Source organism: Macaca fascicularis, chromosome 19 (assembly GCF_037993035.2).
Source record: "Macaca fascicularis isolate 582-1 chromosome 19, T2T-MFA8v1.1".
Classification (NCBI taxonomy): domain Eukaryota; kingdom Metazoa; phylum Chordata; class Mammalia; order Primates; family Cercopithecidae; genus Macaca; species Macaca fascicularis.
In genome coordinates, this window is record NC_088393.1 from 2,991,008 (window position 1) to 3,015,377 (window position 24,370).

Consider the following 24,370-nt stretch of genomic DNA (forward strand, 5'->3'; position numbering starts at 1 on the left):
CGGGGCGTTGCTGGGAAACATCTGCCGACGGTTGCGGCGGGCACCGGCCGAGATGGCGGCGGTGGCGGCGGCTGCGCTGGCGCGGCTTGTGGCGGCCTTTCTGCTCCTCGCGGCCCAGGTGAGCGCGGCACCGGTCCCGACGGCACCGCAGGCTGCGGCCCTTCGGCCTCTCGGCCCCGAGGCTACGCGCAGGAACGACCCCTCTTGGCCCGTCTTGGGGGTCCAGCCTCGGGGATCCGCGGTCCCCTCGTTGTCGGCCGGCGGTGCCGGGGCCCGGCCGTGACCTTGCGGGGCTGTCCCCGGCTTCTCTCCCTTCCCCGCCTCGGAGGCCCTCCGCCGCTGCAGCGCCCCTCACTTCCCACCGGGCCTGAAGTTTGTGCCCCCTCCATCTCCCTGTTCTGCTTGTCCGTTTCGGGGTCTCCAGCCGCCGCGGGGGACGCCTCTCTCCCGCTCTGTGGCCTTGGGCAGGCGGCCGCCCACCCCGCTCCGAGCCTCAGTTTCCCTTTAGGCGGAATGGCCCGGTGCTAAGCTAACCTCACCCTAGGGGGTGCGGTGGGGGAACCCAGAGGCGTCCCGCGTGTCCCCCAGTGACTGGCCAGCATCCTGGAGCGGCCAAGAGCCCAGCCCTGCACTGGGGTCGTATTCCCGCTCCATCTTTTACTCCGTGACCTTGGACGAGGGAATTCCCTGCTTTGAGCGTCAGTTGCTCGTCTGGAGAAGGGGGGTCGACTATGGTGTGGATTCTGGAGATGCTACCCAGGGTGACCAGCGCCTAGGGACAGCACGCCTTCCTTATATTCATTGTGTATCCTTTGATGTAGAGTGTCAGGTTCTAGCGGGGACAGTCTACGAGATGGCACTGTCGTAACTGCATCTTTTATTTTCTTAATTCCAAATCTTACCTCTTACCTGAGTTTGGTGGCTCAGGGAATGGAACCCGGAGCAGCCTCACAAATGCGGCCCTTAACCTTCACTCCTCTCTCAGAGTTCTCTTAAGGCGTCGCTGCCACTGGGCTCCTTCTTAGTCTCCACTCTTCCAGCCCCACCGCCATCCCCCTGCTGTGGCTGCCTTTGTCCCCCACATCCCTAGTCCATCCTCGACACAGCAGGAGTGACCCTTTCAAAGTATGTCAGTCCATGTCGCATCTGGATGAACGTGCCGTCCAGTTGTGACCTGGCGCCAGGGAAGCCTGCAGCTCATTGCAGGAGCTTCGTTGTCTAGTCTTTTCTCTTACCCTGAAATGCCCGTGGTCTCTGCAAGGCTGGAGGGCCCCCTCAGAAGCTTTCTGCGAACCGCACCTCCACCCCCAGCTGCCCTGTCAGCCCCCTGGACTCCCCCTATTCTGAGGCCAGGGACCTAGAGACCCCAGACATTTGGAAGGAGGAGGAAAGCCAAAGGTGGAAGAAAGATAGAAAGATCACAGAACGCTGTGGAGGGAGGGACTCAGTTTGCCTGGGAAGGCTTTTCTGAAGCAGGAGTGTTTTTTTTGTTTGTTTGTTTGTTTTTTTGAGACGGAGTCTTGCTCTGTCTCCCAGGCTGGAGTGCGGTGGCATGATCTCAGCTCACTGCAACCTCTACCTCCCGGTTCAAGCAATTCTCCCACCTCAGTCTCTCGAATAGCTGGGATTACAGGTGCACGCCACCACACCTGGCTATTTTTTTTTTTTTTTTTAAGTAGAGATGAGGTTTAACCACATTGGTCAGGCTGGTCTCAAACTTCTGACCTCAGGTGATCCACCTACCTCGGCCTCCCAAAGTATAGGGATGACAGGCGTGAGCCACCATGCCCAGCCCTGAAGCAGGTGTTCTGAGCCATGAGTAGGAGTTTGCCGGGTCGGCAGGAGGGGAAGGGTGTTGGAAGCACCAGAAGCAGCATGAGCGGGGGCTGGGAGGTGTGAGAGCTAGCGGGTTATTTGGGGTTGGCAAGGGGTGGGCTGTGGCTGGAGTCTAGGGTGGAACAATGCTGGAAGGGAGGATTTACATCCTGAAAGATGTCACCACCAAGGAGGTCCTGGGGGGTGGGCCGTGGATGGACGCTGGAGCAGGGGCACAGAGGAGGGGGGAGTGGTGCGAGTGGCCCCAGGCAGAGAGTGAAGGCAGAGCATTTGGCCTCTTAGGCTGGATGACAGGCCGCCTGGTGGAAAGCAGGTTGTGGAAGGCTCTCTGTGCTGGGGTGCATGGACTTTAACCTGGGGGGGCTGAGGAGTGTGAGCTTTATCTGGAAGGTGGGGAGTCAAAGGACGTGTCAGAGGGACGTGAGAGAGCAGGTGCTCCTGGCCTTCCCAGAACCCCGGTTGTAAATACACCCTGAGAGGCCTGTCCCTGTTGGGGGGTGGTGCTTCGCGGCAGTGGAAATTTGAGTCCGATTGCCCAGAATGAGACTAGCTCTCTGGGCAGAAGCCTGCTTGGTGACAGTCCTCCACTCGCTTGCTACCATTCTGTGACCCCGAGCAAGGAAGTGACCTCCCCAGTGAGACACCTCCCCTCCCCCACCCCATAGAGCCCATTCCTCAGCAGATCTCAGCTGGAGCTGGTGGCCCTGGCTGGACCCGGCCTGGCTCGTGGAACTCCTGAGTTCCCAGAAGGGAGGCTCTCCCGGCTTGGACTCACTGGCCTGTTTCAAAGGCCCTTGACATGGATGCTTTCACAGTCACTTCAAAGCAGGGTTTCTAAGCCTAGAAGTTTCTAAACAAGTGTGCAGTGGCGAAGCATCTGTGCTGCGATTTGTGAAGGATTTGGAGGTCAAGGCCTGGGCTTTGAGCCTGTCCTTGTAGCCCGAGCTTTTTCTGCTCCTCCAAATTTCGGTGGGCCTGACTAAAACTCAGGGCCCTCAGAGCTGTGGCCGTTGGACTAATTGTTCCCAGTTTCTTTTTTTTTTTTTTTTTTTTTTTGAGAAGGAGTCTCGCTCTGTCGCCCAGGCTGGAGTGCAGTGGCCGGATCTCAGCTCACTGCAAGCTCCGCCTCCTGGGTTTATGCCATTCTCCTGCCTCAGCCTCCCAAGTAGCTGGGACTACAGGCGCCTGCCACCTCGCCCGGCTAGTTTTTTATATTTTTTAGTAGAGACGGGGTTTCACCGTGTTAGCCAGGATGGTCTCGATCTCCTGACCTCGTGATCCGCCCATCTCGGCCTCCCAAAGTGCTGGGATTACAGGCTTGAGCCACCGCACCCGGCCAAGTTCCCAGTTTCTTTAACTCAGCAGATGAGGAAACTTCCTGGTGAGACGCCACTGCGTTCTCTGGCCTTTGATAGAAGTACAGGCTTGTTTTTTTTAACAGAAAACCAGTTTTGCGAATTGTGGAGAGGAAAATGTATGAATGTGCTTTTGTGCTTTTAAATGACCCTTTTAGAGAGAAGCAGAGAAGCAGTTCTATCGGTTCCCATTTTACACAATAGACACTTTTCACCAAAGTCCCTGATCCCATAGAACAGAGCTTGGCAGGTGTTTTCTGGGAAGGGCTAGACAGTAGTTTTGCTGGGCTCTGTGGCCCACGTGGCCCGTGGTGCGGATGCTTGGTTTCTCCTGTTGTACCTCCAGAGCCAGAGACTCTTCCTTAGGAATGGGCTTGGCTGTGTTCCAATAAAACTTTATTTACAAACACAGACGGTGGGCCGGACTATGGATTCTTGGCCTCTGCCATGACCCATAACATCCCTCCTGGAGTAGGTGCGAGGGGTTCTGAATACTGCGGGGCTGTGTTGGAAGGGGCACCCTCCGGGCTCGGCACCGGGGCCAGACTAAGGGTTGCTCTCAGGGAAGGCAGTCTGGTGGGCAGAACTGGAAAGAAAGGCTCCTGACTCTGCCTCGGCTCTGGGGGAGGTCACACGGGAGGTGCTTGGAGTTGGGCTGGGGCAGGTGTGGGAAGGAAGCAGCATTAGCCAAGTGCTATGAGATCCCCAGTCGATTGCGGGGACTGGGGCTCCGTGGGCTTTCACCATGCTGCCACCCCGAGGTCACCAGGGCCTTGATCAAGATGCTCCCAGACCAGGCCGGAGCCCTTGTGTGATTTCAGTGAGGGCCCGGCTGTTGGAGAGCCAATCTGTGCCCATGTGCTGGGGTTGGTGTCTGACATCAGGGACCGTCGGGACCTTTAGCCAAGTCAGAGCTCCCCTTCCCCAGCCCCAGCTTGGCAGAGCTGCTTCTGCATTGTGGGCCCTTGTGGCGTTGTGGCATTGGCCTTTTCGGTGCACGGCTCAGTCCCCCTCCAGATATGTTGCCATCCTGTTCCTGATGAGGTGAATGGCTGTGGCCTGTTTGTTTCCATGGCAGGTCCCATGGGGACCAGGGGGTGTGGCTGTCTGTCTGGGAGGTTTACAACCTGGCAGGAGCCCTGCAGCTCCGGAAGGCCTGGCCCAGGAGCCTGCAGTGTGCAGAGTGCCCTGGGCACTCCTGAGAACAGGTGGGCCTAGGGCGCGGGGGTGGGTCTCCTTGGTCCCTGGCACATGGCTTTTCTCCTGGGACCCCTCCACCCTGTGCAGGCCGGGCTCCCCTGGGGGCCCACACTGAGGGTCTGCAGTGTGACGCAGCAGCTGGGACCTGGGCCCCGTCCCTGTGGGACCCTCTGGTGACTGGTGTCCTCATGAGATGGAGATGTCCTTGTCAGCTGCTGGGTGGGGGCCCTGGGCAGGGGAGCAGGAGGAAGGTGGGGATGGTAGGTGTGGGCGGCTGGACTGGACTGGGCTCTGCTGGGAGAACCGTGGCTCTGCTTAGGCCAGAGCCCCTCAGTGTCTGCAGTGGTCCCCGCGGTGGGAAGTGTGGTGAGCAGCACCAGCTTCCTGCATGTGGAATTGCGTCTTTCCTCATAGCTCCATCCTACTCTGTTAAGCACTGGGTTGAGGAGGCGGGGGTCAGCCCTTCTGGTCCAGGCCCGTCTACTCTGCGACCCTCCTGGGAGGCGTCCAGGGCTTTAGGGCCCGTTCCTGCCCCTTACTTCATTTTGAGAGCATGGCAAGGGCCTGGGCCCGCTCTGTCCCGGTGCGGTGGGCCACCGCCCCTGCTCCTCTTGGCTGGCTTTGGCCACTCGTCCCCGTTCCGTGTGAGGGGCTCCTGCCAGAGGATCCGGACCTTCTCCCTGTGGCCCTCTCTGAGCTACTGCTGCTGCAGGCTGGAGAGCACGAACTTGAAGTCCTGACTGGCTGTTCCTTCTCCCTCCCGGGAAGGGGGAGCTGCTGTGCCGGACTCTGCTGGTTTGGGGCTTCGCGGGGAACACGACGCTGTCTGTCCTGCTGGTGGCAGCGTGACCTGTGGCAAACCTCAGCCTGTCCCACTCAGGACCCAGTGCCCGTAGGCCCCTTGGCTCAGCTGCTTCCTGCTATTCTTCCAGCAGGAGCTGAGGGATGCCGGCCGACCTGGGATCCATCCCCCTGGTCTGGGACCCATTATGTGCCTGGACCCCCTTGTGCCCCTGGAGTGCCAGTCGACAGGCAGTGCTCATGGGGCTATGGGTCAAAGGCCACCCAGACCTGGGGGGTGTGGAGGCTTGTTCAGGCCTCCCGCCCAAGCCCAGGGCCAGGTCCGCTCGGGCCCTGCCCTTCTTCCCTGCTGAGGGCTCTGCCTTCGGCTGTCCTTCTCCCACCGTGCCCACTGGTCCTGGGAGGTCCAGGAGGTGATGCGATCCCTGTTTTTTGGTGCAGAAACTCGGGAGCCACAGAGAGGTGACCTGACACACTCATGGTCACCAGCCTGGGGCCCCCTGAGGAAGGTGAGCTGGTCTGCGTCTTTGCTATAAACCATGCACCGTCACATCCCTGTCTGTCCTGTCGAGACGGGGAGGCGTCCCAGACGACCTCGTGAACACGGGCGCCCTTCCTGGAGGCATCCTTGTCTCCTCGGGCCTGTTTCTCGTGCTGTGGCTCTGATCGCCGGCCTTGTCCCGCAGGTGGCCTGTGAGTACGGCATGGTGCACGTGGTCTCCGAGGCTGGGGGCCCCAGAGGCAAAGACTACTGCATCCTCTACAACCCGCAGTGGGCTCATCTGCCGCATGACCTCAGCAAGGCGGTAAGTACCTGCCCCCTGGGCGCCGCCGCGGGGGGGAATTCGTGGGCCCCAGGGCTCTAGAGACTCATCCAGCCAGGGCTGCAGGAAAGATCCAGAGGCGAGAGGCAGGCCCTGGCCAGGTCTGGGGGACTCTTGGGTAGCCCCTAGTTCCCCTGGGCCTCCCCAACCCTGGTCATCAATGCAGGCTGTCCATAGGGCCTTGGGATGCAAACCTAGAGGCACCGGCTCAGCCCCATGTGGTGGACAAGGGTCTCTATTGCTCCATGCTGGGCTCCCCATCTGGTGGGCCCGGACAGAGGGCTCCTTGGAGGAGTGACAGCAGAGGGCACAGTGGGGTCTCGTGGACGAGACCTGTTCCTTTCACCATCTTCCCGACTGGGGCACTAACACCTGCTGCTGGGTGGGTCCCTCCCTCCCTCAGAGGCGCCACCTCCTTTCCCACTGTATCCCTCAGGCCCTGCCCCCTTCTCACTGCATCCTTCAGGCCCCGCCCTCTTTCCCACTGCATCCCTCAGGCCCTGCCCCCTTCTCACTGCATCCTTCAGGCCCCGCCCTCTTTTCCACTGCATCCCTGAGGCCCTGCCCCCTTTCTCACTGCATCCTTCAGGCCCCACCCTCTTTTCCACTGCATCCCTCAGGCCCTGCCTCCTTTCCCACCATGTTCCTCAGGCCCTGCCTCCTTTCCCACTGTGTCCCTCAGGCCCCGCCTCCTTTCCCACTGTATCCTTCAGGCCCCACCTCCTTTCCCACTGAGTCCCTCAGGCCCTGCCTCCTTTCCCACTGAATCCTTCAGGCCCCACCTCCTTTCCCACTGAGTCCCTCAGGCCCTGCCTCCTTTCCCACTGAATCCTTCAGGCCCCGCCTCCTTTCCCACTGAGTCCCTCAGGTCCTGCCTCCTTTCCCACTGCACCCCTCAAGCCCCGCCTCCTTTCCCACTGCATTGCTCAGGCCCCACCTCTCCTGCTGAGTCCTTCAGGCCCCGCCTCCTTTCCCACTGTGTCCCTCAGACCCTGCCTCCCTCAGGCCCCACCTCCTTTCCCACTGCTTCCCTCAGGCCCCGCATCCTTTCCCACTGTGTCCCGCCCCCTCCTGGATCCCTGGAGGCCTGTTGGCCAAGAGGTGCTAGGGTCTTCCTGTCTGCTTTGTTCATAGTGTGTGCGTGAGCACGTGTAATTGGTACGTGCCTGCACATGCGTACGTGTCTGAGTGCATGTTTATGTGAGTTTGCGTGAGTGTATGTGTGCATATGCCTGAGTGTGTGTGTCAGCACATGTGTAATAGACATGTGCATGGACATGTATGTACCTTAGTGCGTGTGTGGGTGTGTCAGCACACGTGTGCATGTGAGCGTGTGTAATAGGTGTGTGGGGGCATGTGCATGGGTCTGAGTGTGTATGTCTGTGTGCATGTGTGTGAGCGTGCATGTGGTAGGTTTCTGTATGGGTGTGTGAGTGCGTGTGTGTGTGTGTACAGGTGTGTGTAAGCACGTAACCGCGTAATAGGTATGTTTGTGGATACGTGCATGTGTCTGCGCACGCGTGCGTGTGTAATAGGTGTGCGTATGTGTGTGTGCGTGTGCATGATAGGTTTGTGTGTGGGTGTGCCTGTGTATTCGAGTTCGTGTGTGCATGAGTGTGTGCGTGTGACCTCATGTGTCGTAGGTATGCGCACATGCCTGAGTGCGTTTGTCTGTGTGAATCCGTGTGGTGTGTGTGCATGCATGTGTGTGTAATAGGTGTGTGTGCCCGAGCAGGAGTGCACAGGTGTGTGCTTGCCTGTGCACGTGTGTGCCGTGTGCTCTGGGCTATGTGTGTGTGCACGTGTGTGTGCGTGTGTAATAGGTATGTGTGTGCTTGAGCGTGAGTGCGCATGTGTGTGCTTGCGTCTGCATGTGTGTACCTTGTGCTTCGGCCTGGCTGTGTATGTGTGCGCGTGCATGTGTGTGCGCTCCATCCTGGCAGTGGGTGTGTGCGTGTGTGTGTGCATGTGTGCGTGTGTGTGTCATGTGCTCCGGCCTGGCTGTGGGTGTGCGTGTGTGTGTGTGCACCGGCCTGGCTGTGTGCGCATGTGTGCGTGCGCACGTGTGTCTTGGCTTCCTTCCTGGGCTGTGAGGTCGCTGAGAGTCGGGGCTTTGTTCTCCGCACACTGGAACCCCTCCCGTTTCTCACAGATGCCTGGCCGTGGTGGGGCTGTGGTGGGGACCCACTCGGTCTTGCTGAGTGAGCTGTGATGGCTCGCAGGGTGGCTCAGGTGTCAGGGGACAGCCTTGTCTGTGAGGACTCCGGCCCTGCTCAGATGAGGCACCCCAACCCGTCGCCCAGCGCCCTGCTGTGGGAACCACCGTAGGGATGGCTCTGCCTAGGTGGGGCCGAGGCCATGCGGGGCTTTAGGCGAGAGCCGAGATCTAACTCAGCGCAGGCTTCGGGTGGGAGAAGGGGCAGCTGGGTCCTCCTGGTGACTCACATCACGTGAGACGAAACCGTGCCCTGGCCTTTCCAGTCTTTCCTGCAGTTGCGCAACTGGACGGCCTCCCTGCTCTGCTCCGCAGCGGACCTCCCTGCCCACGGCTTTGGCAACCAGATCCCGCTGGTGGCCCGGGGGAACTGCACCTTCTATGAGAAAGTGAGGCTGGCCCAGGGCAGCGGAGCACGCGGGCTGCTCATCGTCAGCAGGGAGAGGCTGGTACGGCCCTGCACCCCCACCGCCGAGCCAGCTCTCAGGGGCAGGAGGGGGGTGCAGGAGGCAGCAGCGGCAGGGGCTGCTCTTCTGATTTCTCACCAAAGGCAGGCCCTCTGTGGGGAGGATCCGGGCTGAGTGTGGCTGTGGGGAGGATCCGGGCTGAGTGTGGCTGTGGGGAGGATCCGGGCTGAGTGTGGCTGTGGGGAGGGCAGAGATGAGTCTGTTCTTTCTGTGCTGCCGGCCGGGGCTGTGGAACTTTGGCCGTGGTCTTGCTGGGTGCCTGTGCTAGAGCAGCCCCCCGGGTGAGGGAAACCACACTCTCCATAGGGATGGGATTGGGGTGTCTTCTGTGGAGCAGATGGCCTGGCCCTGAACTGGCCCCTTCTGGGGACCCTGGTGCCCTGGCTCTCGAGCCGGTGGGGCTGTGCTCACCTGTGTGGTCCTATCCAAGTGGCCTGAAGCCCAGCCCCTTTTCCATCTGCTGTGAAACGGGCTGTGGTTGAGAACTGGGGGCCTGGCAAGGCTGGTCACAGCAGGGGACACGCTGACTGCTGGGCTGGGCAGGGTGCACGGCACCCCTGAAGTGTAGTTTTGGGGTAAGAAGAAAATGGAGTGCAGGAATTCCCTCACAGCCCTGCCCGTGGTTCTAGGCTGCCCCCGCCAGCATTGCAGCCTGAGCCTGGCCACCTGGGGAGGCCTGGGGCAGGGTCTCAGGGCTGAGGCCAGAGCAGGCCGGGCAGAGCCGAGGGTGTCATCCCCGTCTGCACGTGCTGCCGTCGTCATTGAGAGAGGCCCTCAGTGGGTGCGGGGCTCAAGGTGGCCTAGTGGGCAGGCGTGGGCTGTGACAAGTGTCACTCAGGACGTGTATGTGCGGTTAGGGAGTCCCACGGCTGAGGGAGGGATTGGCTGTCTTAGGCCCGGGGCCCTGTTGTCGGGTGAAGAAGTCTTGATGCCCTTGGGCCTCCCTGTCCTTGGGTCCTCCTGGGAGGCCGGAGGCTGTCAGGTGCAGAGGGGGAGCAGACAGGCGCCCCCAGCCTGGCCTGAGCCTCGAGTGAGGGTCCCAGGAGAGGAGGCAATGGGCACAGAGCTGGGGGCCCACCCATTGCTGCGGGTGATGCCTGCCGCTCCCTCCTCTGGGCCCCCAGGTCCCCCCGGGGGGCAATAAGACGCAATATGATGAGATTGGCATTCCTGTGGCCCTGCTCAGCTACAAAGACATGTTGGACATCTTCAGGGTAGGCCTGCCGCTGCTCAGACGCGCGCTCCCGAGGAGATGGGGCGGGGGCTTCGGGCTGGCTGCCGGGGGGGTTTGTGCCGGGGTGGTGGGTGAGGCGTGGCCCCTGCAGGCCAGGGTCTCCAGCCCCAGCCCCATAGCCCACCGCTGCACGCTGACCCGTGGCTGGCGGGTGGCTCTGATGCCTGCCCCTGGTGTGTTCCTTGAGGCAGCGTTTCGGCCGCATGGTGAGGGTGGCACTGTATGCGCCTCATGAGCCAGTGCTGGACTACAACATGGTCATCATCTTCATCATGGCCGTGGGCACTGTCGCCATCGGCGGCTACTGGGCCGGGAGTCGGGACGTGAAGAAGTGAGTTTTGCGCCGTGCGTGGGCTGTGATGGGCGGGCGGGTGGGCGGGCGGCTCTGACGCGGCCTGGGACGGCCAGTCTTCCCATCCGGAACAGCAGTGAGCGCTTTGGCCTGGGCAGGCACGGCTCGCCCCGTGGAGCCCTTCCTTTCTTCCTCAGGAGGTCCTGGGACAGAATCAGGCTCTTTTCCTGCTGGGGTGGGCTCCGGGGACCCGGTGGGTGTGCAGGGCTGGGCAGGTGTGGATGTGGCAGGTACGGGCGTGGCAGGTGCAGGGCGGGCAGGTGGCTGGGGCTAGCTCCCCTCTCCTGCCCAGCCGCCCGGGTCTGGGAAGGCCCCATGTCCAGGGCTCTTTATGCAGAACCCGCACAGCAGCCTCTGGCCCGGCCTAGTGGCCGCCCCAGCTCAACCCAGGGACGGGAGCCCGGCCACCCTCTGCTGTGTGGTCTCCTCTGCCCTGGGGACGTTTGGGGCAGTTCCTTGCACTTCAGTCCCCCCCGGGTCCCCTCCTGCTCCCGGGTTTTCTGCCGCATTCCCCTGGGTGGCTGTGGACTCCTGGGCCCCGTGTAGGCCAGCCGGCCCCAGCGCCCCGTGACCCCGTGGTGTCTCCCAAGAAGGTACATGAAGCACAAGCGCGACGACGGGCCCGAGAAGCAGGAGGACGAGGCGGTGGACGTGACGCCAGTGATGACCTGCGTGTTCGTGGTGATGTGCTGCTCCATGCTGGTGCTGCTCTACTACTTCTATGACCTCCTCGGTGCGCGGCCCCGGGCGGGTGGGCCGCGGCGTGGAGATGCAGCCGGCCCTGAGGGAGGGAGGGTGGTGTGCGGGCCTGGCCTCTGGCCTCACGGCCCTGCCCCTGCAGTGTACGTGGTCATCGGGATCTTCTGCCTGGCCTCCGCCACCGGCCTGTACAGCTGCCTGGCGCCCTGTGTGCGGCGGCTGCCCTTCGGCAAGTGCAGGTGAGGCTGCCTCGCTGGCCCCGACGTGCCTGACTGCGCGGTGATGACCGCGGCCCCGTTGCCGCCCCGTAGCCCCCCATGGTGCAGTGTAGCTCAGAGTCTACAGTGGGCGCTTCCTCAGCGCTTGCCTGTGGTTCCGAGGCCCAGGAGCAGGGCGGAGTCCGGGCGAGCTATCGGCGGAGCCCGCCAGCAGCCAGGCACCGGGGTGGCGGGGGGAGGGTGCTCTTGTCCCCAGAACCCTGCCCCAGGTGGCAGGCTGGCCGGGGCATGGGAGGGCACCAGGGTTCTCCAGGGAACCCAGAAGGTTTCCCACAGTGCAGAGCTGGGCCTGGCTCTTAGGGGTAAAGGGAGCTCCGGGGGCGTCTCCAGCAAGATCAGACCTGGGTCTAGGAAGCGGGGCTCGCCCAGGGGAGACCTTTGTGGGTTGCTGTCCCTGGGTGCGTCGGGTGAGGGGTGCAGCGCAGGCGAGGGGGCTCTGTGGGTGCAGCCAGTGGCCCCCCAGCACCTGTCTGGGCCAGGCTCTGCCCTGCCCTTGGGGTGCCTACTGTTGTCATCATGCGGGGATGTGGAGTTTAACGAGGACAGAGTGGGGGCTGCCACTCTGGAGGGGGTGCCTGGGCAGGGCCCAAGGGTGGTGGGCAGTGGGATGAGGCCGGGGGCTGGTGGGCTTGGCTCTGACTGCCCCGTGCCCCCCAGGATCCCCAACAACAGCCTGCCCTACTTCCACAAGCGCCCGCAGGCCCGCATGCTGCTCCTGGCGCTCTTCTGCGTGGCCGTCAGCGTAGTGTGGGGTGTCTTCCGCAATGAGGACCAGTAAGTGCTGCCTCCCCCGGGCCCCGGCGGGCGGTGGCATCCTCAGATGCTCCCTCCCACAGGGCTCCTGGGGCCCTGACTCTCTGCCCTCCTGGAGGCTGTCCCAGCCTGGAGCCGCTTCAGGACCATGTTATGAAAAGCCCTGGCCCCGGGCTGCCCTGATGGGGCCGTGGGGTCGTTTCACCTGGGTTTGTCCGGGTGCCATGGGAACCCTGACTGGAATCTGGGAGGAGAGGCCAGAGCCTCTGTGGCCGGGAGCCATGTCCTCCAGCAGGCCTGGATGGGACTCCTGTGCAGGGCATCACTGCCCAGAGCCAGTCTGTCCCCCGCTGTCCCCGTCTCTGGCACCAATGTGCGCACTGCAGGCCTGAGGACCAGGGTGTGGGCTCCAGGGCAGCCGATCCTCTTGCTCATGCCTGCCACGGCCTCTGAGCAGTGATGGAGGTGGGGCAGGCACTGCTCCCTCCTTGCTCAGCTCCCACGAGGCCTGGACTTGTGGCTGCCTCCTGCCGTCCAGGCCTCCTTGATGAGGCCGAGTGCCTGGCACTGTGTTGGGAGGACGGAGCTGGCCTGTCCCTGCCTGGCTCCCGCCACCGTCACTGATACCGTCTGGCGCTTCCTCTCGGCTTTTTCCCGAGGCAGCCAAGTGCGCTTGGCTTTGGTGTGTATTGGAGCCGCAGCACGTTTAACTGGCAGAAGGAAGACGTGAAAATATTTTGAATCCTTTGTACACAAAGGGAAAATGAATCCTTTCAGTTATTTCCAAGCCAGGAAACTCATTCCGTCACGTGAAGTTAGAGCAGGCCGCAGTCAGCTGGGCGCAGGGGCTCACGGCTGGGATCCCAACATTTGGGAGGCCAAGGCAGGACCATCACTTTACCCAGGAGTTCAAGACCAGCCTGGGCAACAAGCGAGAGCCCCTTTCTATTTCTATTAAGAAATAACATAAAATCAGAAAAAATAACTGGCCACAGTTCTCTGGGTGCTTGTGGCGTGTGGCGCCTGGAATTGACTGTCCAGCGTCTCCATGGAGACCTCTGTTCTCAGCAGCCGCCCTGCCCGGGGGAGGTTTTTATCCCATTTTCAAATGAACCTTTGGTGTTTGAGACGCTGAGGAACGCTGGGCAGCTCGTCCAGCAAGTGGCAGGCAGAGCCTCCATGGGGGCAGGGGCCAGCGGGACGCTGGGGCTTCATGGGGCCGGGAGAGAGTCAAGGTTGCGGCTGGCTGCAGGGCTGTGGCCTTGTTCAGGAGGCGGTTCTGTGCTTTGCTCCAGGGCACCAACTGCATGGCAGCCCCACCCACTGTGGACCCAGAGGTTCTGCAGGGAAACCTGGTGTGGCACAAGTTTTACTTTAATAAACAGTTTGGGCGCGGTGGCTCGTGCCTGTAATCCCAGCACTTTGGGAGGCCAAGGCGGGCAGATCACTTGAGGTCAGGAGTTTGAGACCAACCTGGCCAACATGACAACCCCATCTCTACCAAAAATGCAAAAAAAATCTGCCTGGCGTTGTGGTGGGCGCCTGTGGTCCCAGCTCCTCAGGAGGCTGAAGCAGAATTGTTGAACCTGGGAGGCGGAGGCTGCAGTGAGTCAAGATCGTGCCACCAAACTCCAGCCTGGGCGACCGAGTGAGACTTCATCTCAAAAACAAAAACAGTTTGGAGGGGGTCAGTGCCCGAGCCCTCCTGCACATGCACCCTCTGCCTGGCCGCTGCCTCCAGCCTGGCACCCACCATCCGGGGACAGTGACTGAGGGGACGCAGCCGGCCAGGCCTGTGTCCACCGTCCTGGCTGCAGAGTGGTGGGCTCCTCTACCTGCTTCTGCAGGGGGGCCCTGGGGTGGGGCCTGTGCCGCCCGCCCTGCTGGAGTTGTAACAGCAGGGGTCCTCCCACAGGTCTGGGGTCCTCAGGGTCGTCCCCTGGGCAGGTGGAAGTGCAGCAGGGCCGCCTGCTGGCTGAGAGCAAAGGCCCTGTGTGTGGCTCGTGGGAGGCGGCGTCCTGGGTGGTCAGCCGGCCTCCACCCCAGCAGGGATGCTGCTTTGTCTTGCAGGTGGGCCTGGGTCCTCCAGGACGCCCTGGGCATCGCCTTCTGCCTCTACATGCTGAAGACCATCCGTCTGCCCACCTTCAAGGTGAGCGCGGGGAGGGTGCGGCTACGGGGCAGCGTGGGTGGCGGGGGGCCTTCCCCCCAGCCTGGCCCATGTGGGGCTGTGGTCCTTGCAGGTCTGTGCTCCTGCTCACTGCCCTGGCTATGGGCACCTAGGCCTGTTGTCAAGGGTGGGTCTTGAAGATTGGGTCCCAAAGCCCCTGCCGAGGCGGCCTGGGTGGGTGACTGTGGGGCGGTGGTCCCGGCAGGGGCAACTCATATGTCTGCATGAGGTGGTGGGGAGAGCGGTGGAATAGGGCTGAAGGAACTGGCCTCCGTGGTACCGGGAGCACGGGGGTGTGGTCAAGCCCCAGGCGGCCACATTCCTGTGAGGGCCCCACGGGACCCAAAGCGAGCGGCATTTGAATGCTTGGGACGGCCCCCTGTATCCCCAGAGCCGGCCCGGCGTGGCATGGGCCCCCACCCTCTGCCCCTCCTTCCTGTGACACGGAGACTCTGAAAGCCTAACTTTTGTCCTTAAATCCCGACCTGATGTTGCTTCCAGAGCTGCTCCTGCATGGTGCGGCCCAGCACTGGCTCTCCGCGGGGTTCCTTTAAAGGCTTCCTCCCGGGAGGAGGCGCTGGGCCTCATGAGGTGGGAGTGGAAGGGGGTGTAGGGGAGGCGCAGGCCGGGGTGGGGGCCGCCCTCAACCATGGGCTCCGCAGGCCTGCACACTGCTGCTGCTGGTGCTGTTTCTCTACGACATCTTCTTCGTGTTCATCACGCCCTTCCTGACCAAGGTAGGCGACCGCCTGCACCCCGCTCCACCCCATCACCCCGCTCCCCCGCCCCCATCCCATCACCCCACTCCCCCGCCCCATCCCATCACCCCGCTCCCCCGCCCGCATCGCATCACCCCGCTCCCCCGCCCCATCACCCCGCTCCCCCGCCCCCATCCCATCACCCCGCTCCCCCCCGCCCCCATCCCATCACCCCGCTCCCCCGCCCCCATCCCATCACCCCGCTCCCCCGCCCCCATCCCATCACCCCGCTCCCCCCCATCACCCCGCTCCCCCGCCCCCATCCCATCACCCCGCTCCCCCGCCCCCATCCCATCACCCCGCTCCCCCGCCCCATCAACCCGCTCCCCTGCCCCCATCCCATCAACCCGCTCCCCCGCCCCATCACCCTGCTCCCCCACCCCCATCCCATCACCCCGCTCCCCCGCCCCATCAACCCGCTCCCCTGCCCCCATCCCATCAACCCGCTCCCCCGCCCCATCACCCCGCTCCCCCGCCCCATCACCCCGCTCCCCTGCCCCCATCCCATCACCTCGCTCCCCAGCCCCATCAACCCGCTCCCCTGCCCCCATCCCATCAACCTGCTCCCCCGCCCCATCACCCTGCTGCCCCACCCACATCCCTTCACCCCGCTCCCCCGCCCCCATCCCATCACCCCGCTCCCCCGCCCCATCACCCCGCTCCCCTGCCCCCATCCCATCACCTCGCTCCCCCGCCCCATCAACCCGCTCCCCCGCCCCCATCCCATCACCCCGCTCCCCCGCCCCATCACCCTGCTCCGCCGCCCCCATCCCATTACCCCGCTCCCCCGCCCCATCACCCCGCTCCCCCGCCCCATCACCTGCTCCCCCACCCCCATCCCATCACCCCGCTCCCCCGCCCCATCACCCCGCTCCCCCGCCCCCATCCCATCACCCCGCTCCCCCGCCCCATCACCCCGCTCCCCTGCCTCATCACTCCGCTCCCCCGCCCCCATCCCATCACCCCGCTCCCCCACCCCCATCCCATTACCCCACTCCCCCGCCCCATCACCCCGCTCCCCCGCCCCATCACCCCGCTCCCCTGCCCCATCACCCCGCTCCCCCGCCCCATCACCCTGCTCCCCCGCCCCCATCCCATCACCCTGCTCCCCCGCCCCCATCCCATCACCCCGCTCCCCTGCCCCCATCCCATCACCCCGCTCCCCCGCCCCATCACCCTGCTCCCCCGCCCCCATCCCATCACCCTGCTCCCCCGCCCCCATCCCATCACCCCGCTCCCCCGCCCCCACCCCATCACCCCGCTCCCCCGCCCCCATCCCATCACCCTGCTCCCCCGCCCCCATCACCCCGCTCCCCCGCCCCCATCCCATCACCCTGCTCCCCCGCCGCCATCACCCTGCTCCCCCGCCCCCATCCCATCACCCCGCTCCCCCGCCCCATCACCCCGCTCCCCTGCCCCCATCCCATCACCCCGCTCCCCCGCCCCATCACCCCACTCCCCCGCCCCCATCCCATCACCCCGCTCCCCCGCCCCCATCCCATCACCCCGCTCCACCGCCCCATCACCCCGCTCCCCCGCCCCCATCCCATCACCCCGCTCCCCCGCCCCATCACCCCGCTCCCCCGCCCCATCACCCCGCTCCCCCGCCCCATCACCCCGCCCCCGCCCCATCACCCCGCTCCCCCGCCCCATCACCCCGCTCCCCCGCTCCCCCGCCCCATCACCCCGCTCCCCCGCCCCCATCCCATCACCCCGCTCCCCCGCCCCATCACCCCGCTCCCCCACCCCCATCCCATCACCCCGCTCCCCCGCCCCATCACCCCGCTCCACCGCCCCATCACCCCGCTCCCCCGCTCCCCCGCCCCATCACCCCGCTCCCCCGCCCCATCACCCCGCTCCCCCGCCCCATCACCCCGCTCCCCCGCCCCATCACCCTGCTCCCTCACTCAACCCCCTTCTGTGCAGAGTGGGAGCAGCATCATGGTGGAGGTGGCCACGGGGCCCTCGGACTCAGCTACCCGTGAGAAGGTGCGTCCTCTGACCGCAGGGCCTCACGTTGCCATGGGCCAAGGTGTCGCGCAGAGAGGGATGGGGCTGGAGGCGTCCCACGGCCGGACGAGGGTCCCGGAGGACATTGTCCTCTTCCGGTCTTTGCAGCTGCCCATGGTCCTGAAGGTGCCCAGGCTGAACCTCTCACCTCTGGCTCTGTGTGACCGGCCCTTCTCCCTCCTGGGTTTCGGAGACATTTTGGTGCCAGGTGCTGAGGCGGGTGGGGCACACGGTTCGTGCTGTGGGGCAAGGCTCTGGGTGACTGAGGTTTGCCCTTGGGAGTGAGCGGCCTGCGCACCGTTGGCTGCAGATAAAGCCGAGGGTCAGGGTCGGGCAGGTTGGGGCCGTCGAGGCCTGTTTGCCTGGGCAGCGAGGGCATTGTCCGGGTGGGGTAGGGACCGCTTTGGGTCCTAGGGAGCAGGGAAGGCCTCCCTATGGCAGACAGCCTCACCCCATCCTGCTCAGGGTTGCGCAGGGGTCCTTGCTGGGGCCTGGGTCCCAGTGAGCTCATGTTGCTCTGAAGGCAGAGACTGTACCCTCTCAGCCTCAGTGTCCCCAGGGTCCTGCCAGGTGTGTCTGCCTGGGCTTTGCTCTCACTGTGATCTCAGTTTACCCACAGAGTCATGGCAGCCCTGTCCTGAGCAAGCGTGTGGCCTGTCTGTGAAATGACAGCAGCCACTGGGCAGCGAGAGGCCCATGGTGCCCACAAGTGCTCAGGCGCCCGCCTGCTCCCAGGGAGCGCCCACTCCGAGGCTCTGTGGGCCCAGGTGAGCCTCCTCTGTGTGCCTCCCCCAGGGCTGCTGGTGGCCTACTGCCACAGGTTCGACATCCAGGTACAGTCCTCCAGAGTATACTTCGTGGCCTGCACCATCGGTAAGTGCCTCGGTCGAGCCCATGCTGGCCACTCCGGCTCCAGCCCTGCCCTGACTCAGCCTCTGTCCTGACCCTGACCCCAACCCCAACTCTAACTCCAACTCTAACACCATAACCATGACACCCTAATCCTAAACCGTAACACCCTAACCCTAACCCCTGGCCGCTCTGGGAGCTGGGCTCGGGTGGCTGGGCCTGTGCCTGGGCCTGTGCCTGCATCCCCCTCTTTCTCATTCTCCCTGGCTTCCATTGTTCTGTTCTGTTCTTTTCCTTTTCTTTCCTGTTTTCCTCTTTTTGTCTTTTTGTTCTTTGCTTTGTCTTCTACTGTTTCGGTTGTTATGAAAGTGTTTATACAAAGTGCCGTTTTCTGTTGACCGACATTGTTTTAAGAAATGTCCCCCCACCACAGCCGGCCCTAAGAAGCTGTGGTGCTTTCTGGTTCACGGGCACGAGGGTGAGCCACCTTTGCTGAGCCATGCCCTTGACCCAGCCCTCCACATGGCTCCCTGACGTCCACTCCCAGGGCCAGGAGAGCTCAGGCTGGCCTGCAGGGCCCTTTGGTTGGTGGTGGTCCTCTCACCCCTGCTTCCTGCAGCTGCAGGTGACCCTGGCTTTCCCCTCGCCCCATTTTACCGTCTTCATGATTATCCTTTAAAATCACGGCTGAGGCCGGGCCCAGGGGCTCATGTCTGTGATCCCAGCACTCTGGGAGGCTGAGGTGGGGGGATTGCTTGAGCCCAGGAGTTCAAGACCAGCCTGGGCAACATAGTAAGACCCTGTGTCTGCAGAAGAATACAAAAATTAGCCAGGCATGGTGACATGTGCCTGTAGCCCCAGCTACTCGGGAGGCTGAGGTGGGAGGATCACTTGAGCCTGGGAGTTCAAGGCTGCAGTGAGTCATGATCGGGCCACTGCACTCCAGCCTGGGCAACAGAGTAAGACCCTGTCTCGAAAAAATAAAATGAAAGAAAAAATAAAAACACAGCAGCAGAGATTTCTCTCTCCTGAAGCATAATTTGTCAAGTTGTCCCTGTAATTCCTGAGATCGAAGCCACTGAGATTTTATAGGCGCCAGACCTCTCCGTTTGTCTCTGCGTCTGTCGATGATGGCTGATGGACACGTGGATGGTCTAAAATGGACCAATAGGGACGCTCCCTGTGGCATGGTGTCAGAAATACAGAGATGAGTATTAGAAAAAGTGCCAGGAGCAGTGTGCTTGCTGGACACAGCGGCTCTTTTTTAAGAATGTTCTAGTAAAAAGTTAATTTTCTCAGAGCTTTATTTTGAAATTTTAAATGACAGTTGCAGGGTTGGTACAGAGAACTCCTGTGTGCCCCGTTCTCAGAGGGACTGGTCATTTCCTCACATTCGCTTGATTCCGTTCTCTCTCTCCCCACACACTCACGCGCTCTCCCATGTACTCCACTTGGCCCTCCCTAGCCATGGGTTCCGCAGCTGTGGATTCCACCAGCTGTGGGTTGAAAGTATTTGGGGAGAAGAAATTGCATCTGTACTGAACATACCCGGATTTTTTGGGCCGGTATTCCCTAAGCAGTGCCATGGGACAGCCACCGCCCGCAGTGACGTCGTGTTTGTATTTGTAGGAACCTACAGGGATTTATGGTTCGGCAGGACGTGTGTGGGTTCTAGGCAGACACTGCACCCGTTTATGTCAGGGACGTGAGCAAGGGGGGTCCTGGCAGCCCTCCCCTGCGGGTGCCAAGGGTGGCCATGTGCACATTTGTGTACTTACACACATATGTAAATCACAGGCTGTGTTCTCAGGGGACTGGGGCACCGCGCCGGTGGGGGGACACCGTGCCCCTTGACCCCAGACCTTTCACTGGGTGTCTCCTGAGAACATACTTGATGCGCCCCCAGCTTGGTGTCCAAGGGTTTTCTGGTCAGGCACAGGCTCACCTTCGGCTGATTTTCTCAGAGGTTCATAGAAACTGCATCCTGGACATGTCTTGCAGCCCCCGTCCGCTATCACGTCTGCCTCCCGCTGTCCTGCAGCTGCCCGAAGCCTGCCCCTGCCTGTCCCTCTCCTTGCCCTGCCCCTTCCGTGTCCTCGGTGACCCTGACGCCCCTCTCACTGGCCCCGCTGGGGCAGGGTGGGAGTGCGGCCCAGGAGGTGCCGGAAGGATCCATGTACTTCGAGGAGCCTGTGGCCCTGCTGGCTGAACCCCCGCTCTACCTCTCCCGTCCTTGCACACCCCTGCCCTCCACCGCGCCCAGCCCGCTCGCATTGCTCCCAGGGAAGTGGCTGGTGGCCCCGGCCTGCCTGGCTGAGGTGATGCCTCCTCTGTCCCCACAGCCTATGGCGTTGGCCTCCTGGTGACGTTCATGGCGTTGGCCCTGATGCAGCGTGGCCAGCCCGCTCTCCTCTACCTGGTGCCCTGCACGCTGGTGACAAGCTGCGCCGTGGCACTCTGGCGCCGGGAGCTGGCCGTGTTCTGGACGGGCAGCGGCTTTGCGGTGAATACCAGTTTGCTCTGACTGTGAGAAACAGTCGCCTAGTGAGCCGTAACTAGAGTTCAAGTTGAGTGAGGCCTCCAGCCACAGCAGCCCCGCGGCCGCGACGGGGTCAGGGTCCCGGCAGCGTCTGCTTTGGGTGTCGTGCGCGTGTGGCGCCGGTGGACGGACATGCTGGGTGGGACCCGGGGGTGCCCTGTCCTTGCTAAAGTTGCTTCCCCCATAACGGTCACTGGCGCCCCACTTGTGTGGGCATTGGGCATCCGTCGTCTCTCCTGCTGAGCGCGAGGCGCCCGACTGGGAGTGGGGCCGCAGAGCCCTGTGCGAGGGGAGCAGGCTGGCCCTGGCTGTGGAAGCCCTGTCCCCTGTCCCCTGTCCCCCTCGGCGAGGCAGGGGGCGGCTGGCAAGGGTTAACCGTGCACGTTGCAGGGAGGGCTTAACGCCACGTCCGTTCTGCTTTTGTGATTTTTGTAAACGAGAAGTGGGTGGGACCCCCCTTCCAATGGGCTGTGGGGCGCTTAACCAAGAGGGGCGACTTCCTGGGTTCCCGAGACTCAGGCACATTGCGCCCGAGAGCTGCCCCCACCCCTCCGGGCAGTGCCTCTCGGAGGCCATGACCACCCAGGGAGCAGCCCCACGCCGCAGGGCGATCCTCAGGCTGTTGGGCATCGGTGCAGCTCCTCCCGTAGCCGGCCTCCCTCTGCGGGTGATGCCGCGTTTCTCAGTGGTGCCCGCCGCGTGTGGCGGTCCTGCATCATGTTTTTGTGGAAGTTAAACCACACCCATCCTGCCGCACTGGTGTGATGCATTGGGTCGAGCTGTGGTTCCAGGGCCAAGCCGGGCTCATGGGTCCCACAGATGGGACCATGGCCTGAGACCAGGCCCGAGGGAGAGGTCTCCTGGGGCCAGCACCCCCACCCCAAAGGTTTCCCCATTCTGATGGGTATTTCAGAAAGTTCAGGAGAAGCCGAGGACCAGGCCCCAGGGCCGAGAGACGGAGAGTCCGGGCTTCTCTTTGGAGGGGCTTTGCACAGCTCCCAGCCTCTGCTGGCCTTGGGTTCCCCTCCCGCGGCCCCTGTGCGGATGGACGGGGTCCTGGGTGCCCATGGGCCATGGAGCCAGCCCCCTCCTTGGGACACCTCTGCTTGTCCCAAGCCTGGGTCCAGAGCCCCTGGGGATGGCGCCGCATTTTAACCCTGCCCCCGTGGCCTGCGGGTGCTGGGTGTCGTGGCCCCTACCAGGGCCCTCCTCTGGGTCCCTGTCTTCTCACCTCTGCCTCCCTTCTCCTGTAGAAAGTCCTACCTCCATCTCCGTGGGCCCCAGCGCCAGCCGACAGCCTGCAGCCTCCCAAAGACTCGGCCACACCGCTGTCCCCGCAGCCACCCGGCAAAGAACCAGCCACACCTCCCCAGCCTGCGGAGCAGCCCCCAGAACCCTGTGTGCCCGAGGAGACGGGGGCTGGAGCCGCCACGCGGGAGCCTGGGAGCCCGGCTGAACCCGAGGGCCGGGACCAGGCCCAGCCATGCCCGGTAGCCCAGCCTGGCGCCTTGGCCTAGGGGAGGGGTGAGACGCTCGCTGCCGTGCCCGCCATACCAAGATGTTGGGGCTGCCTGGCACCCGCTGGAGACAGACGGACAGATGCCTGTCCCCGGCACTGAGGCCTGTGCTGTCCCCACCCGCCCCAACATGGTGCTCATCCTTGCCGAGACCCCCGTGGTCCGTGCCCGCGCCCAGCCCAGCTGCCCCGGCTGCACGCCTGCTGCTCCAAGCTCGCCCGGCTGCCACAAGCCCTCTGCGGGTCCGTCCTCCTCCCCACTGGAGTCCGTCCTCGCAGGCCCTGCCCGGCCTCTCTGCAGACCCTCAAGCGCCGTCTGCATGAGTGAGCAGGCGTGGGTGGACTCTGGCCGCAGACACACTTGGTGCTCACCGGCCGCTTCGTCCTTCAGGTGACCTTCCTCCCCACGGCATCCTGTTCTCGGGCGGAGGAGCAGCTTTGTCTCCCAGAAGGCATCGCTTTTCCCTCTTGAGCAGATCGGAGCCCCTGGGAGGTTTGGAAGCCACCTCCAAGCCTAGGACACGGCCTGGTGGCCGGGGCGGCATCTGGACCCTGACGCTGACTGAGACAGGCCTGTGGGGCAGGGTTTCGGGGTGTGAACGAGGCTGGCAGTGAGTGGACAAGCTGTTCCCCTGGCTCAGGCCCCGCCCTGCCCTCAGCCGGAGGCACCTGGCTGTGCCTGCACACTCCTCCCCGTTTTAATAAACAGTCGCAACTTCTAGAAGTCCTGCTGGTGCCACCTGGTGGGGTGGACATCTCAGACTGCCCGTCTGACAAGCAGGGGTAGGCGCCAGGCAGGCTGGGTCAGGCCCTCGGGGGTCCCTGGGGCCCTGGGAGGGAGGGACTGGGCTGCGGGAGGTCCTGGCTGCTCCTGGCACCCAATCTCACTCCCCGCGTGGGCCCTGTGTTGCTTTTCCGCCGAGAGGGGCTTGGGCCTGGGTTCTCCCTGTGGCAGCGGCATTGGTGCGTGGTTCTTAACCCTCTGGACCCAGCATCTAGGAGCTTCTGGAACCCACGAGGACATCTGCCACTGGCGTGGTCTACTCACTGATGAGGTTCTCCTGACTCCGGGGCAGAGACGTCCATGCAGGAACTGACTGAGGCGTGGCCCCAGGCCCTGGCATCCTCTGCTCGCTGACCAAGGTGTGGCCCCAGGCCCTGGCATCCTCCCCTCGCTGCACATGGTCACTTCCGAAGCAGCGCTCCCTGTGGCCGCAGCGACAGAGCCTGCACCCTGGCTGTCTGCGGCGCCAGGGCCCCAGCTCCCGCCTGCCACCCGCCCTGTCCTCGCAGCCTCCAGACTCGAGTCCAGAATCTGTTTCTGTCAAGTCAGTCACCCCCAGCTGCACACGGGGACGCTGAGCGCTGCGCTCTCACGGGTCTGTTCCCGTCAGAGGGTGGCGGGGTGAGCCCCGATCCCTTCCAGAGAATACCAGCTTCCCAGGGAGTAATGGCACCTTCACTGAAGCCATTTTGTACATGGGGACAGGGTGGGGACCTCTCTTTTTTGGTGTTGGACGTTGGACCATTGGGGAGGGGTTCAGAGGCGGCGGTCCTGTACTTGACTCCGTCTGTCCGTGTGGCCTTGCTGCCGTTCAGTCTGATCATTAAACACAGCTTTTGATACACGTGGCCCAGCCTCTGCCTCTGCAGTGCGTGGCTTGGAACATCTGCTCCGTGCAGGTCCCGGTGAACAGAACTGAGAGCTGGCAGGCCGCCTGGCTGTTCTGCAGAGGACGGATGGGAATGGCCACTGCAGGGCCGGCCAGTGCTGTGAGGTGCCCAGTGTCCCTCCCGTGGGCTCTGCGGGCCGTGTGGTCCCCGTCACGCTTCTCAGCTCTGCCACTGTTGCTGGAAAGCATCACAGATCATGTGTAAAATGGGCCAAAATGCTTTTTAAAAATTAAAATAGAGATGGGGTCTTGCAGCGTTGCTGAGGCTGGTCTCGAACTGCTGGGCTCAGGTGAATCTCCCGCCTCGGCCTCCCAAAGTGCTGCAGTGACAGGCGTGAGCCACCACGCCCGGCCCCCAGATGGTTTTGTTGCCAGACCCTGTAACTGGAATTGTATAGCATTTTCACATCTCAAAATAGTTTATTATTATTTTTTTCTCTTTAAAAATGCAAAGAGCTGTCTTAGCCGCTTCGGGGCAAGGTTTGGTTTCCAGCTGCTGCTCACTGGCCCCGGGCCTGTGGAAATGTGGGTGATGGATGCGGGTTTGTGTGTGGGCCGAGGAGCTAGTGAGCCCTGAGCATCTGCCTGGCATCAGGGACTGTGTGTGTGTTGTTCTAGTCTCACCAAGTTCTCCACTACATTAGAGAAAGTGAGTCCCAGGCTGGGCACGGTGGCTCACGCCTGTCACCCCAGCACTTTGGGAGGCTGAGGCTGGAGGACTGCTTGAGCCTAGGAGTTTAAGACCAGCCTGGGCAACGTAGCAAGACCCCGTCTCTACAAAAATTACCTGGGTATGGTGGCACACACCGGTGGTCCCAGCTGTTCTGGAGGCTGGGGTGGG

The 24,370-nt window shown here is 63.0% G+C and overlaps 1 protein-coding gene across 43 annotated transcripts; it reads left to right on the forward strand.

The window, feature by feature from the left end:
• The first annotated feature begins 1 nt into the window (after nucleotide 1).
• On the forward strand, nucleotides 2-23,488 carry SPPL2B (signal peptide peptidase like 2B). 43 transcript variants are annotated; one of them, XR_012428232.1, is made up of 17 exons: nucleotides 2-118; nucleotides 5,879-5,998; nucleotides 8,498-8,680; nucleotides 9,823-9,912; nucleotides 10,124-10,263; nucleotides 10,875-11,017; nucleotides 11,126-11,222; nucleotides 11,919-12,035; nucleotides 13,310-13,701; nucleotides 14,085-14,166; nucleotides 14,847-14,921; nucleotides 16,869-16,931; nucleotides 17,061-17,160; nucleotides 17,748-17,825; nucleotides 20,144-20,304; nucleotides 21,594-22,099; nucleotides 22,248-23,488. XR_012428232.1 is itself a non-coding variant. In XM_074025292.1 (15 exons), exons 4-15 carry the CDS (start codon nucleotides 9,851-9,853, stop codon nucleotides 21,855-21,857), a joined length of 1,410 nt encoding a protein of 469 aa, XP_073881393.1. In that variant the 5' UTR covers nucleotides 2-118; nucleotides 5,879-5,998; nucleotides 8,498-8,680; nucleotides 9,823-9,850; the 3' UTR covers nucleotides 21,858-23,488. The 43 variants fall into 43 exon arrangements, 20 of the variants coding, with proteins under 20 accessions (XP_073881393.1, XP_073881397.1, XP_073881395.1 ...); XR_012428234.1 differs by lacking the exon at nucleotides 13,310-13,701 and having other exon boundaries at nucleotides 10,120-10,263; nucleotides 20,144-20,367; XR_012428224.1 differs by lacking the exon at nucleotides 13,310-13,701 and having other exon boundaries at nucleotides 10,120-10,263.
• The last annotated feature ends 882 nt before the right edge of the window (nucleotides 23,489-24,370 follow it).

What these genes read in the sequence shown, in the direction of transcription:
- SPPL2B (XM_065536372.1), top strand. Translation starts at nt 53, where the DNA reads ATGGCGGCGGTGGCGGCGGCTGCGCTGGCGCGGCTTGTGGCGGCCTTT. An exon ending in CGCATGACCTCAGCAAGGCG is followed by an intron (nt 5,999 to 8,497) that starts GTAAGTACCTGC and finishes TGGCCTTTCCAG; the next exon opens with TCTTTCCTGCAGTTGCGCAA. An exon ending in TCCGTCTGCCCACCTTCAAG is followed by an intron (nt 14,167 to 14,846) that starts GTGAGCGCGGGG and finishes TGGGCTCCGCAG; the next exon opens with GCCTGCACACTGCTGCTGCT.